Below are 23428 nucleotides of genomic sequence, written 5' to 3' on the forward strand. Positions count from 1 at the left end.
ATCAAGGGGGAGAGTGTTGTTAAGATTTTACAAATACTATGTAGAACTATTATCATAAAAAAAAATAAAGGACTTCGTTGACTTAAAAAAAAATTACTGAGAAGCGCAGCTTATTAGTGGTGCTGAAATAAGACAATCAGAAATTGAACATCCCCAAATGGGCACTTCCCTAAATTTGCATGCAGCAGACCAGTTAGTCTACTTCTATAGGTGCTCAGGCGCAAGCGTTCCGTTAACATTAAGACGACAGAGAAAATACACTCATTGCTCACATGGAGCGCTCCAACCAAAATGCAATGAAACATTTGACAAAATTCGTAAATGATTGTATGAAATAAACCAAAGCTTGTTTCTGACAAGTGTAACAGGTTGTGAACTCTGCAAAAGTTTCCACTGTAGGACTATTTAATCTATACATTAACATAAATTAATGTAACGAAATGACACGAGTAACGGTACATTTACTACTGGTCACAGGTAATGGGGAATTTATCAAAATAAACAATAAAAATGGCAAACAATTAACACAATAAAACAATGACTGCACAAGAACTGTCGGGAGACAACTCATTCCGGAGAGAGGCACCAATGTATTCGCCACACAACCGTATAGGCCTACACGCTTGTAATTTGAAACAATCCACAGCTTTAAAAGAAGCTAATGATCCTGGCTAAGTCATGCTTTCTGGTGAAGAATTTTGAATAATTTAATTTATTTCTGTATAGACAGGAGTAATTATATCATTTTGGCAAATGCATTTAAATTTACTTTAGGCTGAAGTGATTTACTGAATCTGGTCCTACTCTTAGGCTAATCATTTATTGCAGTGTCACCCAAAATGTAAAACTACAACATTAATGTCTAGCTACATGTTTGTAAAAAAAATCAATTACTCTGATAAAAACATTCACAAGTCCCAACTTTGGCAGACAAATTTCAAATTCTCGCTGAAGTGTCTAGCCACAAGCATAAACTAGTTAGCTGGGAAAGGCTCATCAGGATAAATAATTTGTACACTGCAAATTGACCGCAAGAATCCCAAACATATATACACTAAACCTTGATTACGTTGGGATAAAATCACAGGCCTGTATTTATGCATATGATTACTTGGTTACAGATTTTCTAAATTAAAATAACTGAGCTGATTTCCTGGTGATTTTAGTCTTATGTCAAACGAAAATGCTATTTAAAAAAAAATGGGGAACAGTGGGTTAACTACCTTGTTCAGGAGCAGAACGACAGATTTTTACCTTGTCAGCTCCGGGTTTCGACGAAGCAACTTTTCAGGACGGATAGCTAGGAAGGCTCATCAGGAGGACTGACAACCGAATTTATTCGTCTCGACTGTCGCTGTGCGAGATACGTCATCAATTAGGGCACCATGTCAATATCAATTATTTATATACACACCTTTGGTCCGTATAGCTTCTCCCGGAAGTAAAATTGCTATTTTTTCAGCACTGAGTCTGTAACGTAGAGGAGAAGCTTTTGGGCTAAACTCGCGACAGAGAACATTGTCTCCGTTCAATTGTTAGCTTCCGGATGAATTAAACCTTTTTCACCTTGGTATCATGGCCAGAGAACACATTTCTCACGGGTGACATACAATCTTAAGTGAGTATATAAATGGAATGTATTACTTTGTGCATGGTAACTAGCAGCATACAGCGCTACTCTCTCTTCAAGATTGCTGCTGGTAGCTCACGACACCGGTCAATTTCCAGTGGTCCTTTCAACTGATGATCTTTGACGGCAGGGTTGAGGAAAAACTTAAATGTATATGACTCCTATTCAATCATATTGTTTAGCTATCTTAAAACAGCATTTTGTCCGTCGTGTCATAAACAGAGAACATTGAATCATGACAGAGCTTGATAATTGCTACTGCACTGGCAGATGGTTTATAACAAATGGGGGAGAATGGACAGTGAGTGACAGAGGTATGTTCATGTAAGGTTGCGGTGAAAATGCGCTACAATGTGCTCGACAGAACGTCTGGATAGGATTCCAACAATGTAGCTAACTCCATTCTTTCAAAGCTGTCATTATGGACCGTGTCGCTCTCACTATTGTGTTCCGCCCTGCTCATATCCCTTGATTGGAATGCAGAAGAGCGAGAGTAGAGATGCTATAAAATGACGTGTCATAATTATATATTTAAAGCAGTAGTCCTAGCAGTTTGTGGCCCAATCCCAAATCTACAGGGGTCCCCAATTACATTCAGCTGTGGGCCGATTATTATAATTTTTTTCTTGAGCAGATGGTCGGTGTGCCGGAACATAGTTATTTATCATTTGTACACAGCAAATTCACCGCAGGAATCCCAAACAGATAGTATTTGACAAAAACAGTTGAAAATTGTATAGATTTGTTTTTATATTTTTTTGCTAAACTTTGGGGCCACAGCTGAATGTAATTGCTATTGGGCAATCCTGGCCTAGACCCTACGCCAGGGCTCTCCAAACCTGTTCCTGGAGAGCTACCATCCTGTAGGTTTTTGCTCCATCCCCAGTTGTAACTAACCTTATTCAGCTCATCAACCAGTTAATTATTAGTGTTGGAGTGAACCTACAGGACGGTAACTCTCCAGGAACCGGTTTGGTGAGCCCTGCCCAATGTCCTATCATTTACATTTAAGTCATTTAGCAGACGCTCTTATCCAGAGCGACTTACAAATTGGTGCATTCACCTTATGACATCCAGTGGAACAGCCACTTTACAATAGTGCATCTAAATCTTTTAAGGGGGAGGGGGGGGGGCAGAAGGATTGCTTTATCCTATCCTAGGTATTCCTTGAAGAGGTGGGGTTTCAGGTGTCTCCGGAAGGTGGTGATTGACTCCGCTGTCCTGGCGTTGTGAGGGAGTTTGTTCCACCATTGGGGTGCCAGAGCAGCGAACAGTTTTGACTGGGCTGAGCGGGAACTGTACTTCCTCAGTGGTAGGGAGGCGAGCAGGCCAGAGGTGGATGAACGCAGTGCCCTTGTTTGGGTGTAGGGCCTGATCAGAGCCTGAAGGTACTGAGGTGCCGTTCCCCTCACAGCTCCGTAGGCAAGCACCATGGTCTTGTAGCGGATGCGAGCTTCAACTGGAAGCCAGTGGAGAGAGCGGAGGAGCGGGGTGACGTGAGAGAACTTGGGAAGGTTGAACACCAGACGGGCTGCGGCGTTCTGGATGAGTTGTAGGGGTTTAATGGCACAGGCAGGGAGCCCAGCCAACAGCGAGTTGCAGTAATCCAGACGGGAGATGACAAGTGCCTGGATTAGGACCTGCGCCGCTTCCTGTGTGAGGCAGGGTCGTACTTTGCGGATGTTGTAGAGCATGAACCTACAGGAACGGGCCACCGCCTTGATGTTAGTTGAGAACGACAGGGTGTTGTCCAGGATCACGCCAAGGTTCTTAGCGCTCTGGGAGGAGGACACAATGGAGTTGTCAACCGTGATGGCGAGATCATGGAACGGGCAGTCCTTCCCCGGGAGGAAGAGCAGCTCCGTCTTGCCGAGGTTCAGCTTGAGGTGGTGATCCGTCATCCACACTGATATGTCTGCCAGACATGCAGAGATGCGATTCGCCACCTGGTCATCAGAAGGGGGAAAGGAGAAGATTAATTGTGTGTCGTCTGCATAGCAATGATAGGAGAGACCATGTGAGGTTATGACAGAGCCAAGTGACTTGGTGTATAGCGAGAATAGGAGAGGGCCTAGAACAGAGCCCTGGGGGACACCAGTGGTGAGAGCGCGTGGTGAGGAGACAGATTCTCGCCACGCCACCTGGTAGGAGCGACCTGTCAGGTAGGACGCAATCCAAGCGAGGGCCGCGCCGGAGATGCCCAACTCGGAGAGGGTGGAGAGGAGGATCTGATGGTTCACAGTATCGAAGGCAGCCGATAGGTCTAGAAGGATGAGAGCAGAGGAGAGAGAGTTAGCTTTAGCAGTGCGGAGCGCCTCCGTGATACAGAGAAGAGCAGTCTCAGTTGAGTGACTAGTCTTGAAACCTGACTGATTTGGATCAAGAAGGTCATTCTGAGAGAGATAGCAGGAGAGCTGGCCTTGGACGGCACGTTCAAGAGTTTTGGAGTTTATGCACTTGTGGAGATCTGTAATGATTTCACAGGTGTAAGCAATTTGGCAATAGTTCCAATTTGCCCTCTAATAGGTTAGGTGGAAGTTTTACCATATTGCTTAGATCAAATTATCGCAGATTTCCACAAGTGCGTAGGGTGTAAGGGGGTTGATTTGGGATTGGGTGACTGAGCAAATTTCAGGTCTGCTGAGCGCAAACTTGAACGTTGTGAAAATTCTGTGCAACTTCTGGCGCAGGTTTATTGTTTATACTGAGGCTGTACCCGCTTTAAGTTACAGTTAAAACAGTGGCCAATTAGGCTACTGTGGGTGTTTGATCATAATGTAGGCCTATCTGAGTGGCCTATCATTAAAAACAATGGAGAAAATGCATCACTGAACGGCTATTTCCATGTTAAAATTGTATATAATTCAGAGAACATTGTCTCCGTTCAACAGCCGTACAGTAGCAGCCAATGCGTGGTGTAAAATGTAGGCTTAAATTCCGTGAGCTCTTTAGGCTAGGGGGTGCTGTTGTCACTTTTTCTGGAAATCGTGTAATTTTTAAACGGCTTCCTACTCAATTCTTGCTCGTACAATATGCATATTGTTATTATTATTGGATAGAAAACAGTCTCTAGTTTCTATAGCCGTTGATGAAATTTTGTCTCTGAGTGGACAGAACTCATTCTACAGCAATTTCCCTGACATTGAGTCAGATTTCACACATCTTGGCCCCTGATCTGGAGTCAGTTTAAAGGTCGCTGTGAATGCTATGAGGATACTAACACTGCTTACGTCTTCCCCTGGATGTCTTTACGTGATGACGATTTGAATGGAGTCGATTGCGCAATCACAGCCTCTATAAATCAGATCAACGTGTAGGTAGTAACTCTTTTCCAGCTGCGCCGGACGCGCGGTGGACACCGACCTGCTCTTTTTCCAAGCATTAGTGTAGCCAGTAATATTTCTCCGGTCATGTTTTTACTTGTAATAGGTGTTAAAGACATCATAAGGTAGTTAATTTAAACCGTTTTATAGCAATTTATATCCGTTTAGTGCGATTTTGGGACATTTATTTCTGAGACACTTTGAATCTCTGGGCACGTTTCCAGTTCATGCCGAACGCAATGGGCATTTCCACATGGCAAGAGGACAGCTTTAGACCAAAAGACGATTAGACCCAAAAAAGGATTCTTTGCCCAAGATTCTGATGGAAGAACAACTCAAAGTAAGAACAATTTATTATGATAAATCGTGTTTCTGTCTCAAAATGTTAATCGCTTATGACGCCATTTTGTTAGACGTAGCTTCGCTTGGCGCAAACTGTATTGAAAAGTAAGGATAATTTAAAAAATGTAAATCAGCGATTGTATTAAGAATTAAATTGTCTATCAATCGCTGTCCACCCTATATTTTTTAGTCACGTTTATGAGTATTTATGTATACGACTAGATCACTGTCTAATATGGCGCACGACATTGTCTGACCAGCTGGGCAACTTTTGTCATTGTCTAACCATGATTTTGGTGGCTAAATATGCACATTTTCGAACAAACTGTATATGTATGTTGTAATATGATGTTACAGGAGTGTCATCTGAAGAATTCTGAGAAGGTTAGTGAAAAAATTAATATATTTTGGCGATGTTTACGTTATCGCTCTCTTTGGCTAGAATCAATGCTCTGGTAACGTTTGCATATGTGGTATGCTAATATAACGATTTATTGTGTTTTCGCTGTAAGACACTTAGAAAATCTGAAATATTGTCTGTATTCACAGGATCTGTGTCTTTCGATTAGTGTATGCTGTGTATTTTTACGAAATGTTTGATGATTAGTAATTAGGTAATACACGTTGCTCTATGTATTTATTCTAGTCCATTTGTGACGGTGGGTGCAATTGTAAACTATGATATCTACCTGAAATATGCAAATTTTTCTAACAAAACCTATCCTATACCATAAATATGTTATCAGACTGTCATCTGATGAGGTTTTTTCTTGGTTAGTGGCTATCAATATCTTAGTTTAGCCGAACTGGTGATAGCTACTGGTGTTGGTGGACAAAGAAAAGATGGTGTCTTTTGCTAAGGTGTTTAGCTAATAGATTTACATATTGTGTCTTCCCTGTAAAACATTTTAAAAATCGGACATGTTGGCTGGATTCACACGATCTGTGTCTTTCATTAGCTGTATTGGACTTGTTAATGTGTGAAAGTTAAATATTTAAAAAAATATTTTTTTTTTGAATTTCGCGCTCTGCCTTTTCAGTGGAATGTGGGAGGAGTGCCGCTAGCTGCACCCCTGTCCTAGACAGGTTTTAACCTGTTCATTCCCTTGTCCTTCAGACAAGGTGGTGACTGGAAATGTGTTTGATGCAGGAAACCACTTAAGAAAATAAAGTGAATTATTATTTCCATACCATCATTAGAGAATCAGACATTATCCTACCCTCTGCCTATTGGCTACTTAGCTTATTCAAGCCTGCCTCAAAATACAACAATGCCCCTTTTTAAGACAGACAAAAATGCTCTTTACTTGACTCTCTTTTCAAAGGCTCGAAATGCACAGGTTTTGTGCTCTTGTAGGAAGCAACCCCCATTGCTGACTAGAAATGAACAATAACTGGACTAATAACTCACTTACTAGCAAAGAATATGACAAATGTTCTCTCGCTTTGATCCCAAAACAAGCGCAATTACTCATGCTGTAAACACAGTCCAGGTCAAAGGAATGGCAAAAGTCTATTTGCATATAGGGATGCTGCAGCTCTGATTGGTTATGCTGCACCGGTCTATCGAGTACAGGCTGAGTGGTGACTGTCAATACAACAGAATCCTACTCCAGGTCTCTTGCGTAGTTAGTTTTGCCTACGAACTCTTTCATATTTAGTTTTGTTTCAATATGTTGCTTTGAAAGTGGCTAATATTAGAAATTCACACAGTTGTGTGAAGTGGAATCTTGTGCTTCTCTGCATGGGCTGATTTTCTTCCTTAGGGAGCTGTACGGCTGCGCACACACACACGCAGTTTAGAGGGAACATTGCTCAAGAGATTATACATGTCAACTAGGCCTGAAGTGCTTTGTTTCCACATGATCCCTTTACTGAGTCCCCTTTCAATTGGACTGTTTTAATTCAGATTTTATTTTCAAATGGCCGGAATGGTACTTCCCACCATCCAATTTCAGAGATTAAATATGATGTCATGGTAGCGGTGTCACTTGGGGGTGGTTGTTTGGGTGGGGGGGGTTAATCTAATCCTAAACTGGAATTACGGGTAGGATGAACGACTGGCAGACTCAAAACTTCTCTGTCGCAAATCCACCATATCCCGTTACCTGGGCCGGAGCCCAGAAAAGTAGGTCTTAAAACAGAACCATTGCTTACACCATGTGGTCTTTGTAGCTCTGTGTATTGTTCAGGCCTGTGTGTGCGCAGGTTTTTTTTTCTGGATCAAAAAGGGGCTTCGGTGGTGGGTGTGGCAGGGGATGCGGTCGGACGTCAGCCGGGTTTCCACTAGATAACACAGCCTGAATTCAAAATTGGTACATTTCTCACCCATTTACACACAATACCTTATAATGACAAATTGAAAACGTGTTTTTAGAAATACAATTTTATTTGTCACATGTGCTGAATACAACAGGTGTACCTTACAGTGAAATGCTTACTTACAAGCCCTTAACCAACAATGCAGTTTAAAGAAAATGGAAAAGTAAGAGATAAGAATAAAAGAGCAGTAGTAAATAACAATAGCGGGGCTATATACAGGGGTACCATGTCACGGTAATTGAGGTAATATGTACATGTAGGTAGAGTTATTAATGTGACTATGCATAGATAGAGTAGCAGCAGCGTAGAAGAGGGGGACAATGCAAATAGTCTGGGTAGCTATTTGATTAGATGTTCAGGAGTCTAATGGCTTGGGGGTAGAAGCTGTTCAGAAGCGTCTTGGATATATGCCAAGAATATATGGGAATTATAGGAGATATATGCAAATTAATACCATTTAAATGTAGATGTTTTTTGCATTGGATATATTTATCATATGGAGACAAACATATACCTTTTACCTTATCATAAGTAGACGTGATTGCAAATGATTAAATTCTTCCAATAGAAATAATTTAAAAAACAATTTAGTTACGAATTGAACTTTAATCAAATTAGTTGACTTTTCACATGTGGTGATTTCACTGAACAACAAAAGAAAGGGAATATTGAATGATCCATTGAATGATTTGGCCAATACCGATTTCCGATATTTTCCTTGACAAAAAAACGATACCGATTTTTATAAAAACAATTAGCAGCCTTTGAACTATTTAACTGTACTAGAATGCTTAACACACACATGGACACAGTGGTAGAAGGCACTGCTTCTCAGTGCAAGAGGAGTCACTAGAGTCTCTGGTTCGAATCCAGGCTGTATCACATAGGGCCGTGATTGGGAGTCCCATAGGGCAGAGCACATTTGGCCTTCATTGTAAATAAGAATTTGTTCTTAACTGACTTGCTTAGTACAATAAAGGTTACACACCACACTAACTAAAAAGTTATTTTTTTGGCCTTTACATATGTCCCCATTACCAGTAAAACAATCAAAAGCTATTTCTTTCACTTACTTGTTGTGCTGTTTTGTTGTTCAGTCATTTCATTCTCAACCAGGATTTCTATGGAACACCATTTGGGTCATTGCATGTCAAACTCGTCAAATAACACTATTTGTTATATAACACTAATAACAAATGTATTAAATTTTTTTTTTTTTGAAAAATAATTTTTATTTTCATTTCACATTCAAATACAATTACAAAATCAGTGCATTATGTTGTACATAACATGTATTCATAAAAACAGTATCAAAAAGTAGTGTAACAATATAACAATAGCAAAACTCCTCAAAAAAGTGCAGTTCTGCAGAACCTGACCAGTGTTATTACATTCAAGTTGAACATGTCTCTAACAATCTCTAAAAAACAATACAAATAATTCTATAAATACAAATATATACATATACCAAAATTAACTCTGAATAAACCTCAGTGTATATGAAATATGTACAAAGGCTTAGCCTACATTTCAATTATACTTATGTAATACAATTATATATAAGCTATAAAAACATTTACAATGCAGGGTAAATCCCTTTCCATCTCTGTTTCACTGTTACAATGCCCCACTTATCTATTTCGAATTGTATTCTCTTCCAAATGTCCTGTTTTATAAATTCAACTAATCCCGTCGGTGACCACTTGAGGGTGTCATTGACCGCACCACATCTGGCCTCCCAAAGTTTGGTCTTGATAAGGGACACCAGAGTCACTAATGCTAATAATTGCACCCTTTCCACATTTTTTAGTTCAAGTTTGGCTGCCCCTTCATAATCAATGTTTTTTACAATCTCAAAAAATAATTTAATTTTTCTCCAAACTAATTTGGCAAAAGAACATTCCCATAAAACATGGGGAATTGTTTCAATTGCAAGACAATTGTCCCTGGAACAAAATGTATTCAGGGTCAAATTATGATCATATAATGTTGATCGGACCGGAAGACGTCTGTGTAAAACAAGCCAATTAAAATCTTTCAGTCTGTTTCAGTCTGTTATCTAAACCTTTCAATTGTGTCCGTAGCCAGATGGAAGGCGATATTGGTAATCGGTCTCTAGGACGACATATTCAGGACCTGAATATGACTGCACGGCACATAATAATTTAACGCGTTCATACATTTTTGTAGTTATTACATTCGTATTTCATACGTCACAACGATTCATCGATACGTATGCTATGATGCTGATAAAGTTGTCTCGTGCACATACAGTGCTGGTCATAAAAAAAAGCTAGCAAGCTCATAGATGCAAACAATGTTCTTCCCCAAAAACAAAACGACAATCTGTTTCATTAGCTTTAGTTAGCTAGTTAACTGTATAGCTAGTTGTTGTCATCTAAAATAACCCTAATTTATAAGACAGTTCTTATTTGATGAATGGTGGTCGGACCCATCTATGTGAAGCTAGCCACAATAAGGATTAGCCACAATAGGGGACTTTGCGGTTAGCCTTCAAAATAAAACTGTACTTGACAGTGATGCAAATTTTATACACATAGTAGAAGTATGCCATAATTGAATAGATCATGCTAAACTAGTTTGGAATGTTAAATAAAATCAACAAAAGACAATTTTGTTAATTTGACATCTGAAATCACACTGGATGTATTATACTTTAGAGTTGCATTGGGGGCATACTTATTTCACTGTACAGCCTTACCCCATGTCATTGATCCACAATCCATAGGTATCAGTCTAGTCCGTGACACCCAGAGAACATTAGTAGCCCTTATTGCGAGACTCTGACACAACTGGGAATTGAGACACATTTATTGTCAACCTGTGTATGTAACACTATTCTCAAGGGGGAAAAACTATACTGCGTGGATGTCTGAGTCTAACTCTGAGGAGGATGTTGGGGGAGAAAAAATATCTTGGCTATTGAGTAGACTGATACCCCATTTCATTGATCCCCAATCCTTACGTAAAGCTGTACAGCGCAATATGAATGTCAATACACACAATAAGCTGACTGGGGAGGTGATTTCACAGTCCCGCAGTAAGAGCTACAATGCTAATATTTGCGTAAACTCTTCACAGTTGTGTTCTGTGGGTGTCACCGAGTAGACTGATACCCCATTTCATTGCTTCACATTCCAACCTTGTTTAAATATGGCATGATTCCACCAATTGTAACCTTCTGCATCACTTTCAAACAGGTACATTTACTTTGAAGGCAAACCCGCAAATTCCACTTTTGTGCCTAATCCTTATTGTGGCTAGCTTCACAACACCTAACCCAGTCCAGTCGCGCTTCACTAGCCAGATGAAGCTAGCTGGCTGCTTATAACATTAGCTTTGGGTAACAGGGTTAAGTAGCTGACTAGATATTTATTTTCATGAACTGAAGTTAAATTTCAATAGACGAACAACAAGTGGCTACCTAGCTAATGCTTACTCACAAGGATTGCTAAGAATAATTAAAATTACTGCAGTTTTTACTGCTAATTGTTTTCAGGCTGGTTGTATTGGTGCTAGCTACCCCAGAAGTTGCGGTGGAACAAATAATGCTTTATTACCAACGCGGTATTGTAAACACATTGTTCGTGGCCGGTGTTTGCAGACTTTAAAACAGCGTTGACAGTGCTACTGATAGTAGTGGTGCTTGGCTTGCACGTGCAAATTCAGAACACACAACATTCTTTAATAGAACTGTGTTATTTGACGTGTCAAATGAAAAGCTTATTTAACGCATCAAATAGTTATTTGAGTATCTCTTTTCACACACAACTTTTCACGCGCAAGACCCAACTGCGTTTCATAGTAAGTAGTGAAGCTAATAGCAGTGACACTATTACTGTGTAACTCCGGTAGGGCAACAGCTGAAAAATAGCTCACTTGGTAGTGTGTACCGGTGCTCGACCAGTCGCGAAAGCCCACATCACCCACGACAGAGAACGGTTGACTCTCAAGGGCAATGAATTCCATTATCTTGGCGTTAATGGATTTCGCCTTTGCATTGTCTCGCTGACATTTTCTTACTCTTTCAAATGACTGGTCGATCCACACAGCAAACATTGTGGGCTAGGTTAGGAATGCTGTGTTGCACATAGTGGCGTCATTACGTCATGTACCTACGTTTTGCACGTCAGCTTTGACATCGGTTTTGCACATGGGCGTTAAACTAGACATCGGGCCGATACCGATATGTTTACCAACAAATCGTGCATTCCTACTGGATACCTTTTATAAAACTGCAGAATGAATTTCGCTAACTGAGCAGCATTCTTACATAGGTATTCCTCTTGTCCAGATGGGATAGGGCGGTGTGCGTGTGATGGTGATTGCATCGTCTGTGGACCTATTGGGGCGGTTAGCAAATTGAAGTGGGTCTAGGGTGACAGGTAAGGTGGAGGTGATATGATTTCTTGACTAGTCTCTCAAAGCACTTCATGACAGAAGGGAGTGCTACAGGGCGATAGTAATTTAGTTCATTTACCTTTGCTTTCTTGGGTACAGGAACAAAATGTCTCATTGATGTCTTGTTGGCAGACCACAACAGCATCTCTGAGTTTTTTATTTGATTGGAATTGTCCGTCCGCGGGGAAATGCTGACCAGTTTGCAAAAATGTTTCCATATTTGAGCCGAAATGTAGATTGCTTGTGTGCCTCTTTCAGCGCCTCTATTAAACTTTTCTTTCTCTAGCCCCACTTTAAAGGGAGAATCGTGGCCGTCGGTCGCCATTTCAATAGTTATTCAGATTTCCTCACTCACGGCTCTAATATTTGCCAATTTTAATAATTTTCCAAGTTAGTGATACTCTCTGGGGAAGTGAGTATTTGTGCCTTTTTTAAATTGGTCACGGCACCTGATATCTTGTATTAGAACCAATACGGGAGACATGTCTTATACCGGTGTCACGCTTCAAATATTACTGCTGTAAATATTACACAAATGATTCACTGTCTTCCTATTTCCACAATCTGTCACAGGTCCCTGCCCCAAATAAGGCATAAAACAAGCTCTCTCCCAATTGCTACTGCTAATACACATTAATCCTGTTCAAACAGCATTCAAATATCTTTTTGCTTTTCTAACCATGAATGTAGCTTTCCTCCAGAACTTACAGGCAACGTTCTATCGCCATCCACATTCCCACTCACTGACAACGTTTAATCTTTAAGCGCAGATATTGTCTGATATCTGCTCTTCTCCACCGAACGCATTTCCTGTTTTGGTGCCTCTACATGGACTACTTCTCTAGAACCTATCGTACTAGTACATGGATGTTCCAACATCTCCATATACCATAAAGACTACAGACTCCAACCCCTAATCTAACCTATTAAGGGGGGCTAATTCCTCCTGAACAAGCTGTGCCCGCAGTGCCTAGTCTAACCTTCTGGTGGCTAACCCCCCCCCACCCCCACCCCCAGGTGCCCCAACCCCTAGGTCTATCGTTAGTATTTACAGTGGGCCAAATTAATAAACTCAGGCTTTTCAGATCTGTATCCAGTATTGTATTCAGCCTACAACTCTAGTTTTCCCAGGTGTAGGAACATTGTTTTTATATGCCGGCTCCTGTTCCACTTATTCAGACTCTCAAGTTCGACTATACATTGTGGGGAATCCTGGCGACAACACCAACTGTTAGACAACTAGTCAAAGCTCAAACCAAGTTTATTTAACCACTGGATCAAACAGCTGTATAAGACAAAGACATGTTTACACAAGCACATATATTTATACCCTCTTTCTATGCTGAGTCTCCTCGCACATTTGGACAGCCAATACATCTCTGTTGCTAGGCAGGACTTTAGAGGTGACTTTGTTCTCACTTCATCTGACCTGACCTTGACCCCAATTCCTCACTCCTCCCTAACTCACGGCTGTCTGCGACTGAAACCAGACCATTGCCCTTCTCTTCATAGTATACATGAGATTTAACAATAACATGTTTTTAACAGAATGTAAACTTTCTGCACTCCCCTTTCTCACTCAGTAGATTTCCATCCACTGTTCTGATAGTGTAAGATATTTCAAGTTCGAAGTTTGAATCCAACAAGTGTGTATTATTTACTGTATTTATGCATGGGATATCACTTTGCCACAGTAAATGTTCCAAAATCACTGGAGGATGTCTTAAGTTGACACAGGTGTTTTATTTCTTTAAGCATCGTGAAAAATGGTAGAATAATCCCCGGTAAACATTCATCTGTGTGTGTTTCAGGAGAAAAATGCGTCTGTGCTCCACCTTCCTGCTGCAGCGCTGGCTGTGGTTGTGTGTGTGCGCCAGACAGTGGCATTGCAGCAATGGCAACAACTGCAGACTACCGCTGTGCGTGAGGCAGATTTGGGCCTACCTCAGACTGATGGTCGACTCCCTCTATTACAACACCCTCACCAACTCTGAAGTCGTCATGGACTCTCTGATGGAGCCCATCCTCTGGATGGTGGACCTACTCACCCGCAGGTTCGGGCCGGTAAGTGTGTGTGTGTCAGTTGCACAGATGTTCATGCTCATGAAACAATTTCTCACTCATTTACCCCCTCTCTATTTCTCCAGGTGTTTGTATGTCTGTTAGTGATACTGACCACTTCTATCCTGCTGGTAGTCTATGTGGTTATGCTGCCCGTGATCTTCGACACGTACTCTCCATCCTGGATAGCCTGGCACATGAGTTACGGACACTGGAACCTCGTCATGATTGTCTTCCACTATTATAAAGCTACCAATACTGCCCCAGGATACCCCCCTAAGGTACACACACACACACACACACACACACACACACACACACTTGCCTTGCGGTAGTCCATCATATCCGATGATGACTTCCCCTTCCGAATTAACAATGAATTCTTTGGTGCCTGTAGAGTCCAATCCGAGATCCAAACTTAATTGCAGGTGGGGCATGTGCAGTCTGTGTTGGGGGGAGGGCGGCAGTCATGGTTGTGTGTCTCCTGAGCTGTTTATACTGTCTCTTTGTGCTCCCCTCCTCCTGCCTCTGTACACCGCTCTGTCAGAGCTACTGCCAGGTGGAACGGTCGGCAGCAGCGTCCTCCAGGTCTGTGGGTTTGATGTGGCACTTCTTCAGTGACGTTTTCAGCTGCTCCTCGTAGCGCTTCAGACCGGCAGCCAAGAAGTAGCTGGCCATTCAAGATCTTCTGCGGCAAGCGCTCATGAGACATTCTCATGACATGCCCGAGCCAGCGCAGTTGGTGTTGTGCGACCTCGGCGTCCCTACTCTTGCATTTGGTCTTGGGAAGTATTTCTGTGTGGGGCACACGGTTGCCCCAGTTGATTCCCAGTATGCACTGTAGGCATCCTATGTGGAATTGCTCGAGCTGCTTGTTGTGGTGACTGTAGGTGACCCAGGCTTCACAGCTGTAAAGAACACTGGTAATGCAGACGGCTTGATAGACGGTGACTTTGGTGTGCAGGTGGAGATCCCAGTTTTTTAAGACACTGCGTCTGAGTTTCCCGAAGGCAGTGAAGGCTTGCTTGATCCCTTTTTGAATTTCTGGGTCGATGCTGTAGTCCTCCGAGAGGATGCTGCCCAGGTATTTGAATGACGGGGATATTGCCAGCGATTTGTGTTCAATGATGAAGAAGGGCACGGAGGGCTGGATCGCCATTGACTGACCACCTCTGTCTTGTTGACAGTCCCATCCTGCTATTGACCTTCACAGCCGTTTTACAAGGATGGACTGAAGGTCTTCCGGAGTGTGGGCCACATGTACAGTCATCAACATATTGCAGCTCAAGAACCCGCTCCGTCAACCTTGGTGGTTGCTTGGAGCCTCCTGATGTTGAATAGGTTTTCACCAGCCTGAGGTCCACCGCAACCCCGCTGCTGTCCTCAAGCTCCTTGTGGAGAAGCTGGGTGACACATATGAGGAAGATGTACAGGTGCCAGCACACACCCTTGCCTCACACCAATGCGTACTACCAAGGGCACTGACTCCTGCCCTCCTATGGAACTGGCAAAGGATGTTGACTAATTTTAGTATGCCCCATAGTAGTTCCCAGCTCTGTGTCGAAGGCCTTAGAGGGTGACAAAGGCCATGAAAAGGTCCTGATGTTCTTGGCACTTCTGCTGGAGTTGCCGTGCCGTGAATATCATGTCAACCGTGCTCCTTTTTCTTTCGGAAGATGCATTGTGATTCTGGCAGCGTATCCTTGGCCGGGACCTTGCCGGCAACAGCCAGAAGGGATATCCCCAGGCTGTTGCCGCAGATATTGCCACTGTATTCTCACCTGGAGTTTAGCCAGTATCCTACAGTGATCTGTCCAGTGTTCTGCACCCCTCATGACACGTATCAGCAGGAGGTCATTGGTATCAAACCGTCTTACTATGACGTAGTTAATCAGGTGCCAGTGTTTTGAAGCGTGCGGCATCCAATATTTCTATTGTTTTTCTGCTGGAACAAGGTGTTAGTGATGGTGAGATCATGTTCGGCACATGGTCAGTAGTCTCATGCCGTTCTCATTGACCTGACCTGATTTTTCAACAACGATACCGATTTATTGGAGGACCAAAAAAAGACGATACTGATTAATCGGACAGTTTTTTATTTAATTTTTTAAATTTGTAATAATGACAATTACAACAATACTGAATGAACACTTATTTTAACTTAATATAATGCATCAATAAAAACAATTTTGCCTCAAATAAATAATGAAACATTTTCAATTTGGTTTAAATAATGCAAAAACAAAGTGTTGGAGAAGAAAGTAAAAGGGTTCCATGTAAAAAAGCTAAGGTTTAAGTTCCTTGCTCAGAACATGAGAACATATGAAAGCTGGTGGTTCCTTTTAACATGAGTCTTCAATATTCCCAGGTAAGAAGTTTTAGGTTGTAGTTCTTATAGGAATTATAGGACTATTTCTCTCTATACCATTTGTATTTCATATACCTTTGACTATTGGATGTTCTTATAAGTACTTTAGTATTGCCAGTGTAACAGTATAGCTTCCGTCCCTCTCTTCGCCCCTACCTGGGCTCGAACCAGGAACACATCGACAACAGCCACCCTCGAAGCAGCGTTACCCATGCAGAGCAAGGGGAGCAACTACTCCAAGTCTCAGAGCGAGTGACGTTTGAAACGCTATTAGCGCGCACCCCGCTAACTAGCTAGCTATTTCACATCGGTTACACCAGCCTAATCTCGGGAGTTGATAGGCTTGAAGTCATAAACAGCTCAATGCTTGAAGCATTGTAAAGAGCTGCTGGCAAAACGCACGAAAGTGCTGTTTGAATGAATGCTTACGTGCCTGCTGCTGTCTACCATCGCTCAGACTGCTCTATCAAATCATAGACTTAATTATAACATAATAACACACAGAAATACAAACCTTTGGTCATTAATATGGTAGATTCCGGAAACTATCATTTTGAAAACAAAACGTTTATTCTTTCAGTGAAATACGGAACCGTTCTGTATTTTATCTAACGGGTGGCATCCATAAGTCTAAATATTCCTGTTACATTGCACAACCTTCAATGTTATGTCATAATTACGTAGAATTCTGGCAAATTAGTCCGCAACGAGCCAGGCGGCCCAAACTGTTGCATATACCCTGACTCTGTTGCAAGAGAAGTGACACAATTTACCTAGTTAAAAGAAATTCATGTTAGCAGGCAATATTAACTAAATATGCAGGTTTAAAAATATATACTTGTGTATTGATTTTAAGAAAGGCGTTGATGTTTATGGTTAGGTACACGTTGGAGCAACGACAGTCCTTTTTCGCGAATGCGCACCGCATCGATTATATGCAACGCAGAACACGCTAGATGAACTAGTAATATCATCAACCATGTGTAGTTATAACTAGTGATTATGATTGATTGTTTTTTATAAGATAAGTTTAATGCTAGCTAGCAACTTACCTTGGCTTCTTACTGCATTCGCGTAACAGGCAGGCTCCTCGTGGAGTGCAATGTAAGGCAGGTGGTTAGAGCGTTGGACTAGTTAACCTTAAGGTTGCAAGATTGAATCCCCGAGCTGACACAGGTAAAAATCTGTCGTTCTGCCCCTGAACAAGGCAGTTAACCCACCGTTCCTAGGCCGTCATTGAAAATAAGAATGTGTTCTTAACTGACTTGCCTAGTTAAATAAATACCGATTTCCGATTGTTATGAAAACTTGAAATCGGCCCTAATTAATCGGCCGTTCCGATTAATCGGTCGACCTGTAATGCGTACCCAGCACTCCGCTCCATATCTTGTTCTGTCCTACCGTAGCGTTGAAGTCACCCAGCAAAAAAGCTTGTCATTGCTGGGGATGCGGTAAAGGGCCTCATCTAGTGACTGGTAGAAGCAGTCGTTAGCCTCATTTTTAGATTGTAACGTTGTTGCGTATACACCGAGAAGAGTGGCAGAGCGCATCTTGGCTAGGAGGATACGGAGAGACATGAGTCTTTCACTTATGCCGACAAGTGTTTTTGGTGAGACTGAGTAAGAGGCTGGTCTTAATTGCCAGTCCCACACCGTGCTGATGTTGTCCATCCAGAGGGTAACCTTTCCAGAAGAAGGTATAACCTTCTCCCTCTTTCAGGGACCCTTCATCCAGGAACCTGTTATCACTCATAGTCTAAAAGGGTTCTGATGTTCCATGATGCCAGTTTCAGGGGAATTATATTTTTGACCGCTGAGTGGAACTGCCGATAGGTGCGATAGCCTATCCAGGAAGAAGCGAGTGGGCACTTTTTAGTCCACATTTTCTAGCTGGGGTGAGCAGTGTGGCTCCTAAATAGGGCAGCTCAGTCACATGTCCTGTCGAGAGCAGCTGCCACTGAAGTCCCCACTGCTGGCGTCCGTAATAGCCCTGTTCCACTGGCGTGCAGGGGTCTGATTTAAGGTCTCCCAGTGCATTCACTCCTGTCCCCCGTCACCAGACATCCCAACGCAGCCAGGCTTTTGTCCAGTTTCCGGTTGATGCCTTTAAGGTCAGAAGTGGATACCTGTGCAAAGGAGGTTATTTAAAGCGTCGCTGAGGGTACGCAATCTCCAACTGCACTACTTCCCCGTGGGAAGGTGTATTCCAGTGACAAGGGGGAAAACTCAGGACAACCAGCATCTTCCACTGCAGGAGGCTGCCTGGTCCCCAGTCCGTCGGTGTCCGTCTACCGCGCCACCAGCAGGCTGCTTTTCTCTCAGGGTGTGCTCCCCTGGACTTTGTCGTACCAGACTAACCCACAAGGCAGTGGGGCAGTGGTTGATGCCTGCCAGGGCATGTCCACACAGCGGTGGGCCTGTACAGACTCCTTTCTGGGACCCACTGCTGCTCAGAGATCCCCTGCCGGTTAGCCTCGAGTTTCAAGACAACCAGTTAACGTGTGCTGCCACTAGGAGGTCCGACAGCAGTCTTGGTCATGGAGAGGCTTTGTACCGACAAGGGGGGGACTTGTGCATGAAGTTGCTCCCCAATTCACCACAAGGGCTAGCTGGAGGCAGCAAGCTGAAAGAGAGAGTGTGTAGGCACTACTGCACTAGATGCGTCACATTCACCCTGCAGTTTACCGCCGACACACACACACACACACACACACACACACACACACACACACACACACACAGGCGTAATAGAGATCTCTGTGTTGTGTTTATTCCAGATGAAAAATTCCCTTCCATTTGTGTCCATGTGTAAGAAGTGTATCATCCCCAAACCAGCCAGAACTCACCACTGTGTCATCTGCAACACGTAAGGCAAACTTTGGTTACCCCTAACCATAGATCTAGGATCAGATGTCCCTATCATAACCATTAGGGGAAGGAAATATCTGACGGGAATACTAATTCTATCTAGTCGATGACAACTCATTACCCTGGTTCAATATAGTAGCGTTGTAGATGTCTAACTTTTAACACGACAGCTTCTACTTCACAGGTGCATTTTGAAAATGGACCATCATTGTCGTATCCTTTTTAAATGGAGTTGGGAGAGTAGAGATCGATTGGTAGTGTACTGGTAATGTCACGGTATCAGGGATGGTTGACACCATTTAGATTGTCTACCATCTTTCATAAGAAAGTCTGCGAGGCACAACAATGAAGATTATTGCAGAGTATTTTGAGGACGGGTGTTAGTGTTTATCGTTTCCTCCTTGACTCTGGTTCCCCCCCAGCGTGGCTGAATAACTGTGTCGGCCATTTTAACCAGCGTTACTTCTTCTGCTTCTGTGTCTCCTTGAGCCTGGGCTGTGTCTACTGCAGCATCAGTGGCCGGAACCTCTTCCTAGATGCTTATAGTGCTCATAGTGCTATAGAGGTACACACAAACCCTTTGAGGGAGACCTGGGTCTGCTGGTCTTGGTCTGCCGGGCTTCTATTGTTGAGAGGGTCACGGTCTACTTTAACCGTCTCGGTGTTCAATTTGAACTCTTGAAGTGTTTCTTCTGTTTGTCGAACTCTTGGTGGTCTGGGGGTGTGGTTTTGGGTTGTCCCGAGAGCGCTTCAAACACATGGACTTTGATAAATCACGTGTCCCGGTGACGGGGAAGGGGCAACTCATAGGCATCTTACCGCCTGTGCAGGTAGTACACACACACACACGCACACACACACAAACTGCCCCTCTCACTTCATTGGCCTCTCCTGGTTACTTTCTTGTTCTTTCGTGGTGGCGGTTCAATAGATGACTTTTAAAGGGTGATGTTTTTCATACGGTATTTAATACTCCTAAAACAGGTGACTTAAGCACAACCCTGGGTCCCGACTAGGATAAGTTTTTCCTATTTTAGGTGTTTGTATGACCTCTGTCTGTCGTCAATCAGAGCACCAACCAGACTCCCCCCTTAACGTTCAAAGACGAGATGTTCCACAAGAGTATCATTTACATGTGGGTGTTAACCAGGTGAGATGTACTTCACGAGATGACTGTTATTATTACTGTATTTTAGTGAGTTTTACACAGTGATGTTAAAAGCACATTATTTCCCAATGGCGTTAGAAGCTCAGCCCCACAGTACTGTGTGTTGTCATTGGCTGTTTGGCAATAAAAGCGTTTAAAAAATGTTTTTTAATAAACCTGCGACTGGTCATTTTAGCGTGGTGGCTGTAGTTCTTGGGGGGCTGACTATCTGGCACGCAGTGCTGATATCCCGAGGAGAGACCAGCATAGAGAGACACCTCAACAGCAAGGAGACCAAACGGATGCGGAGATTTGGCAAGGTTCATGCACGCTAGCGCGCGTACACACACACACACACACACACCTTACAGTTGGCGGACACAAGCTATTCAAACTGTTCTCCTATTCCTCCCAGGTGTACAAGAACTCCTTTAACTATGGCAGACTGAACAACTGGAAAGTCTTCTTAGGTGTGGAGAGGAAAAGGTTAGTTAGATGCTTCTCCTCTCCAGGCTGTGTGACAATCTATTGATCTGCACGGATATTTAACACGCACATTATGTGACCGTTGTGGTCCGAAATAAAACACTATTACTAAGTATTGTATTTAGTTGTGGTAACGTCTGCCTCTCTTCTCTCTCCAGTCATTGGCTGACGCGAGTCATCCTGCCCTCAGGGCATGTCCCCATTGGGAACGGCCTGACCTGGGACATCTATCCATTCAGAAAAGACATGATGCCCGTCTGAGCCAAATACAAAAAAAACTGAATTGAGACTTCTACAAAATGAGGAAACACCTGATGGCTGTCTGACCACTGACCCCACAGACTCTGTCCACACAGAACTACATCTCCCAGCGGCCCCTGCTCCCTACATATACCGATGTGACATGACCAGGTTTTGTAGACGAGCAGGAGAGTGAATACTGGGAGGACAACAGGGAAGAGATGGGGAATGTTTGCTGCTCCTAAGTGAAACAACCCTACAAAATGTTTCAACCCTGGTCCTGGCATAGTGGTCTTGGCTTGTGTAATAAAGGCCAACCACACTACAGAACTTGTAATGATGTGGGGATGAACTGTTTCATAATGTTTTCAGACTGTGCTACAGAGTACCACAGTATGAGTCGTCATATTACCCATAAGACCTAGAGGTCAAACAGGGGAATTATTCCAATTATTTTTTCCACCATTCACTTTACCCATAGGGTTTTTTAAAAACACTTAAATTATGGGCTGGGAGGGGCCTCCCGGGTGGCGCAGTGGTCTAGGGCACTGCATCGCAGTGCTAACTGCGCCACCAGAGTCTCTGGGTTTGCCCCCAGGCTCTGTCGCAGCCGGACGCGACCGGGAGGTCCGTGGGGCGACGCACAATTGGGCTAGCGTCGTCCGGATTAGGGAGGGTTTGGCCGGTAGGGATTTCCTTGTCTCATCGCGCTCCAGCGACTCCTGTGGCGGGCTGGGCGCAGTGCGTGCTAACCAAGGGGGCCAGGTGCACGGTGTTTCCTCCGACACATTGGTGCGGCTGGCTTCCGGGTTGGAGGCGCGCTGTGTTAAAGAAGCAGTGCGGCTTGGTTGGGTTGTGCCTCAGAGGACGCATGGCTTTCGACCTTTGTCTCTCCCGAGCCCGTACGGGAGTTGTAGCGATGAGACAAGATAGTAATTACTAGCGATTGGATACCACGAAAAATTGGGGAGAAAAGGGGAGAAAATTTATAATTTTTTGTTCTGATAACTGTGTAAATCTTTCTAGGACAAGGTGACTTATCAATATATTTGCCTGTATTTACCCCCCCCCCCCCCCAAAAAAAAAATGAACCGCTACTGTGACTATCATAAAGAACTACAAATGCCATGATGATCAGGAGGAGACTTTCGAATCAAGGAAAAGGTAAGAATCTCGGGATTAACTATCTAATGTCAGCTAAATGTAATGACTACATTGGCACCATTTCTTTAGATGGACAGTTCTGTGAACTGCAAGTTTTCAATGGACAGAATACCTGTTAGCAAAGGTGTTAGCTAGAGATGACATGCAGGGATCTGTAGTCTTTCATGATGTCTACTTTGACGCTAATTACTATTTTGATTTAAGTCACCTTGTCAAAGATTTACATGGTTATCAAAACGTCACGCCACGGGTAACTACACAAAACACAGCCCTTATTTTAGGTGGTTCTAAAATCTATGGGAAAAAATGAATGGTGGAAAAACGATCGGAACCATTTCCCGGTTTGACCGCTAGGTTTTATGGGTATTACGACGCGTGCACAATAGGACTCTGGTGTACATTAGGCATGTCAAACTCATTCCATGGAGGGCCAAGTGTCTGCAGGCTTTTGTGTTTTTCCTTTCAATTAAGCCCTAGACAACCAGGTGCGTGGAGTTCCTTACTAATTAGTGACCTTAACTCATCAAGTACAAGGGAAGTACTTGATGAGCGATGTCTGTTTGCGATATTACATTTCCTAAAAACAATAACAAATGTGGATCTCGGCTTGAATCTATTTTTAACATTGTGATAAGGAGCACATTCAAAATCATAAAACATGTTATCCCATCTTGACATTGAGAAAAATCACTGAAAAGGGGTTGACGGTAATGGTTAACGATGTCATAAATCAGCCATAACTCCCCTTGCTACCGGGAGAATGGAATCAAGGGAGGGGCATTTGAATGCAAGCTTAACAAAACATTTGAACTTGTTTAAACATCTAACAATGAGTAACAGGGTTAACGTGTTATGCTCGATGCACTCGGTCTTCTACCCCCCCAAAACACTGTATGTCTGTACAGTTGTACATTTGTTGACCCTGGAGTTATGTTATGTCCCCCCCCCCCCATGTTCTGTATTGTTCAGTTGACGGTATCATATAAAAAAGTAGTTGACTCTGACACCTGTGTTCGCGTCTATCCTTCACACTTAACATGTGGCGACAAGGATGGC

The 23428-nt window shown here is 43.0% G+C and overlaps 1 protein-coding gene across 2 annotated transcripts; it reads left to right on the plus strand.

The window, feature by feature from the left end:
* The first annotated feature begins 1200 nt into the window (after nt 1–1200).
* Nucleotides 1201–23376, plus strand: LOC129836075 (palmitoyltransferase ZDHHC16A-like). Of its 2 annotated transcripts, XM_055901847.1 has the most exons (11): nt 1201–1618; nt 13851–14103; nt 14187–14381; nt 19245–19333; nt 19520–19548; nt 19758–19900; nt 20082–20165; nt 20406–20485; nt 20679–20802; nt 20898–20968; nt 21127–23376. In XM_055901847.1, the coding sequence occupies exons 2-11, from the start codon at nt 13858–13860 to the stop codon at nt 21227–21229; spliced, it is 1164 nt and encodes a 387-aa protein (XP_055757822.1). In that variant the 5' UTR covers nt 1201–1618; nt 13851–13857; the 3' UTR covers nt 21230–23376. The 2 variants fall into 2 exon arrangements, with proteins under 2 accessions (XP_055757822.1, XP_055757821.1); XM_055901846.1 differs by lacking the exon at nt 20082–20165 and having other exon boundaries at nt 1205–1618.
* Nucleotides 23377–23428: the final 52 nt, after the last annotated feature.

The sequence above is a fragment of the Salvelinus fontinalis genome, chromosome 37 (assembly GCF_029448725.1).
Source record: "Salvelinus fontinalis isolate EN_2023a chromosome 37, ASM2944872v1, whole genome shotgun sequence".
Taxonomy (NCBI): domain Eukaryota; kingdom Metazoa; phylum Chordata; class Actinopteri; order Salmoniformes; family Salmonidae; genus Salvelinus; species Salvelinus fontinalis.

Excerpts from the sequence above, each read along its gene's own strand:
- LOC129836075 (XM_055901847.1), top strand. The coding sequence starts at position 13,858 with ATGCGTCTGTGCTCCACCTTCCTGCTGCAGCGCTGGCTGTGGTTGTGT. Across the intron at positions 20,166-20,405 it reads GCATCTTACCGCCTGTGCAG|AGCACCAACCAGACTCCCCC; the intron begins GTAGTACACACA and ends GTCGTCAATCAG. Across the intron at positions 20,486-20,678 it reads TACATGTGGGTGTTAACCAG|CGTGGTGGCTGTAGTTCTTG; the intron begins GTGAGATGTACT and ends TGGTCATTTTAG.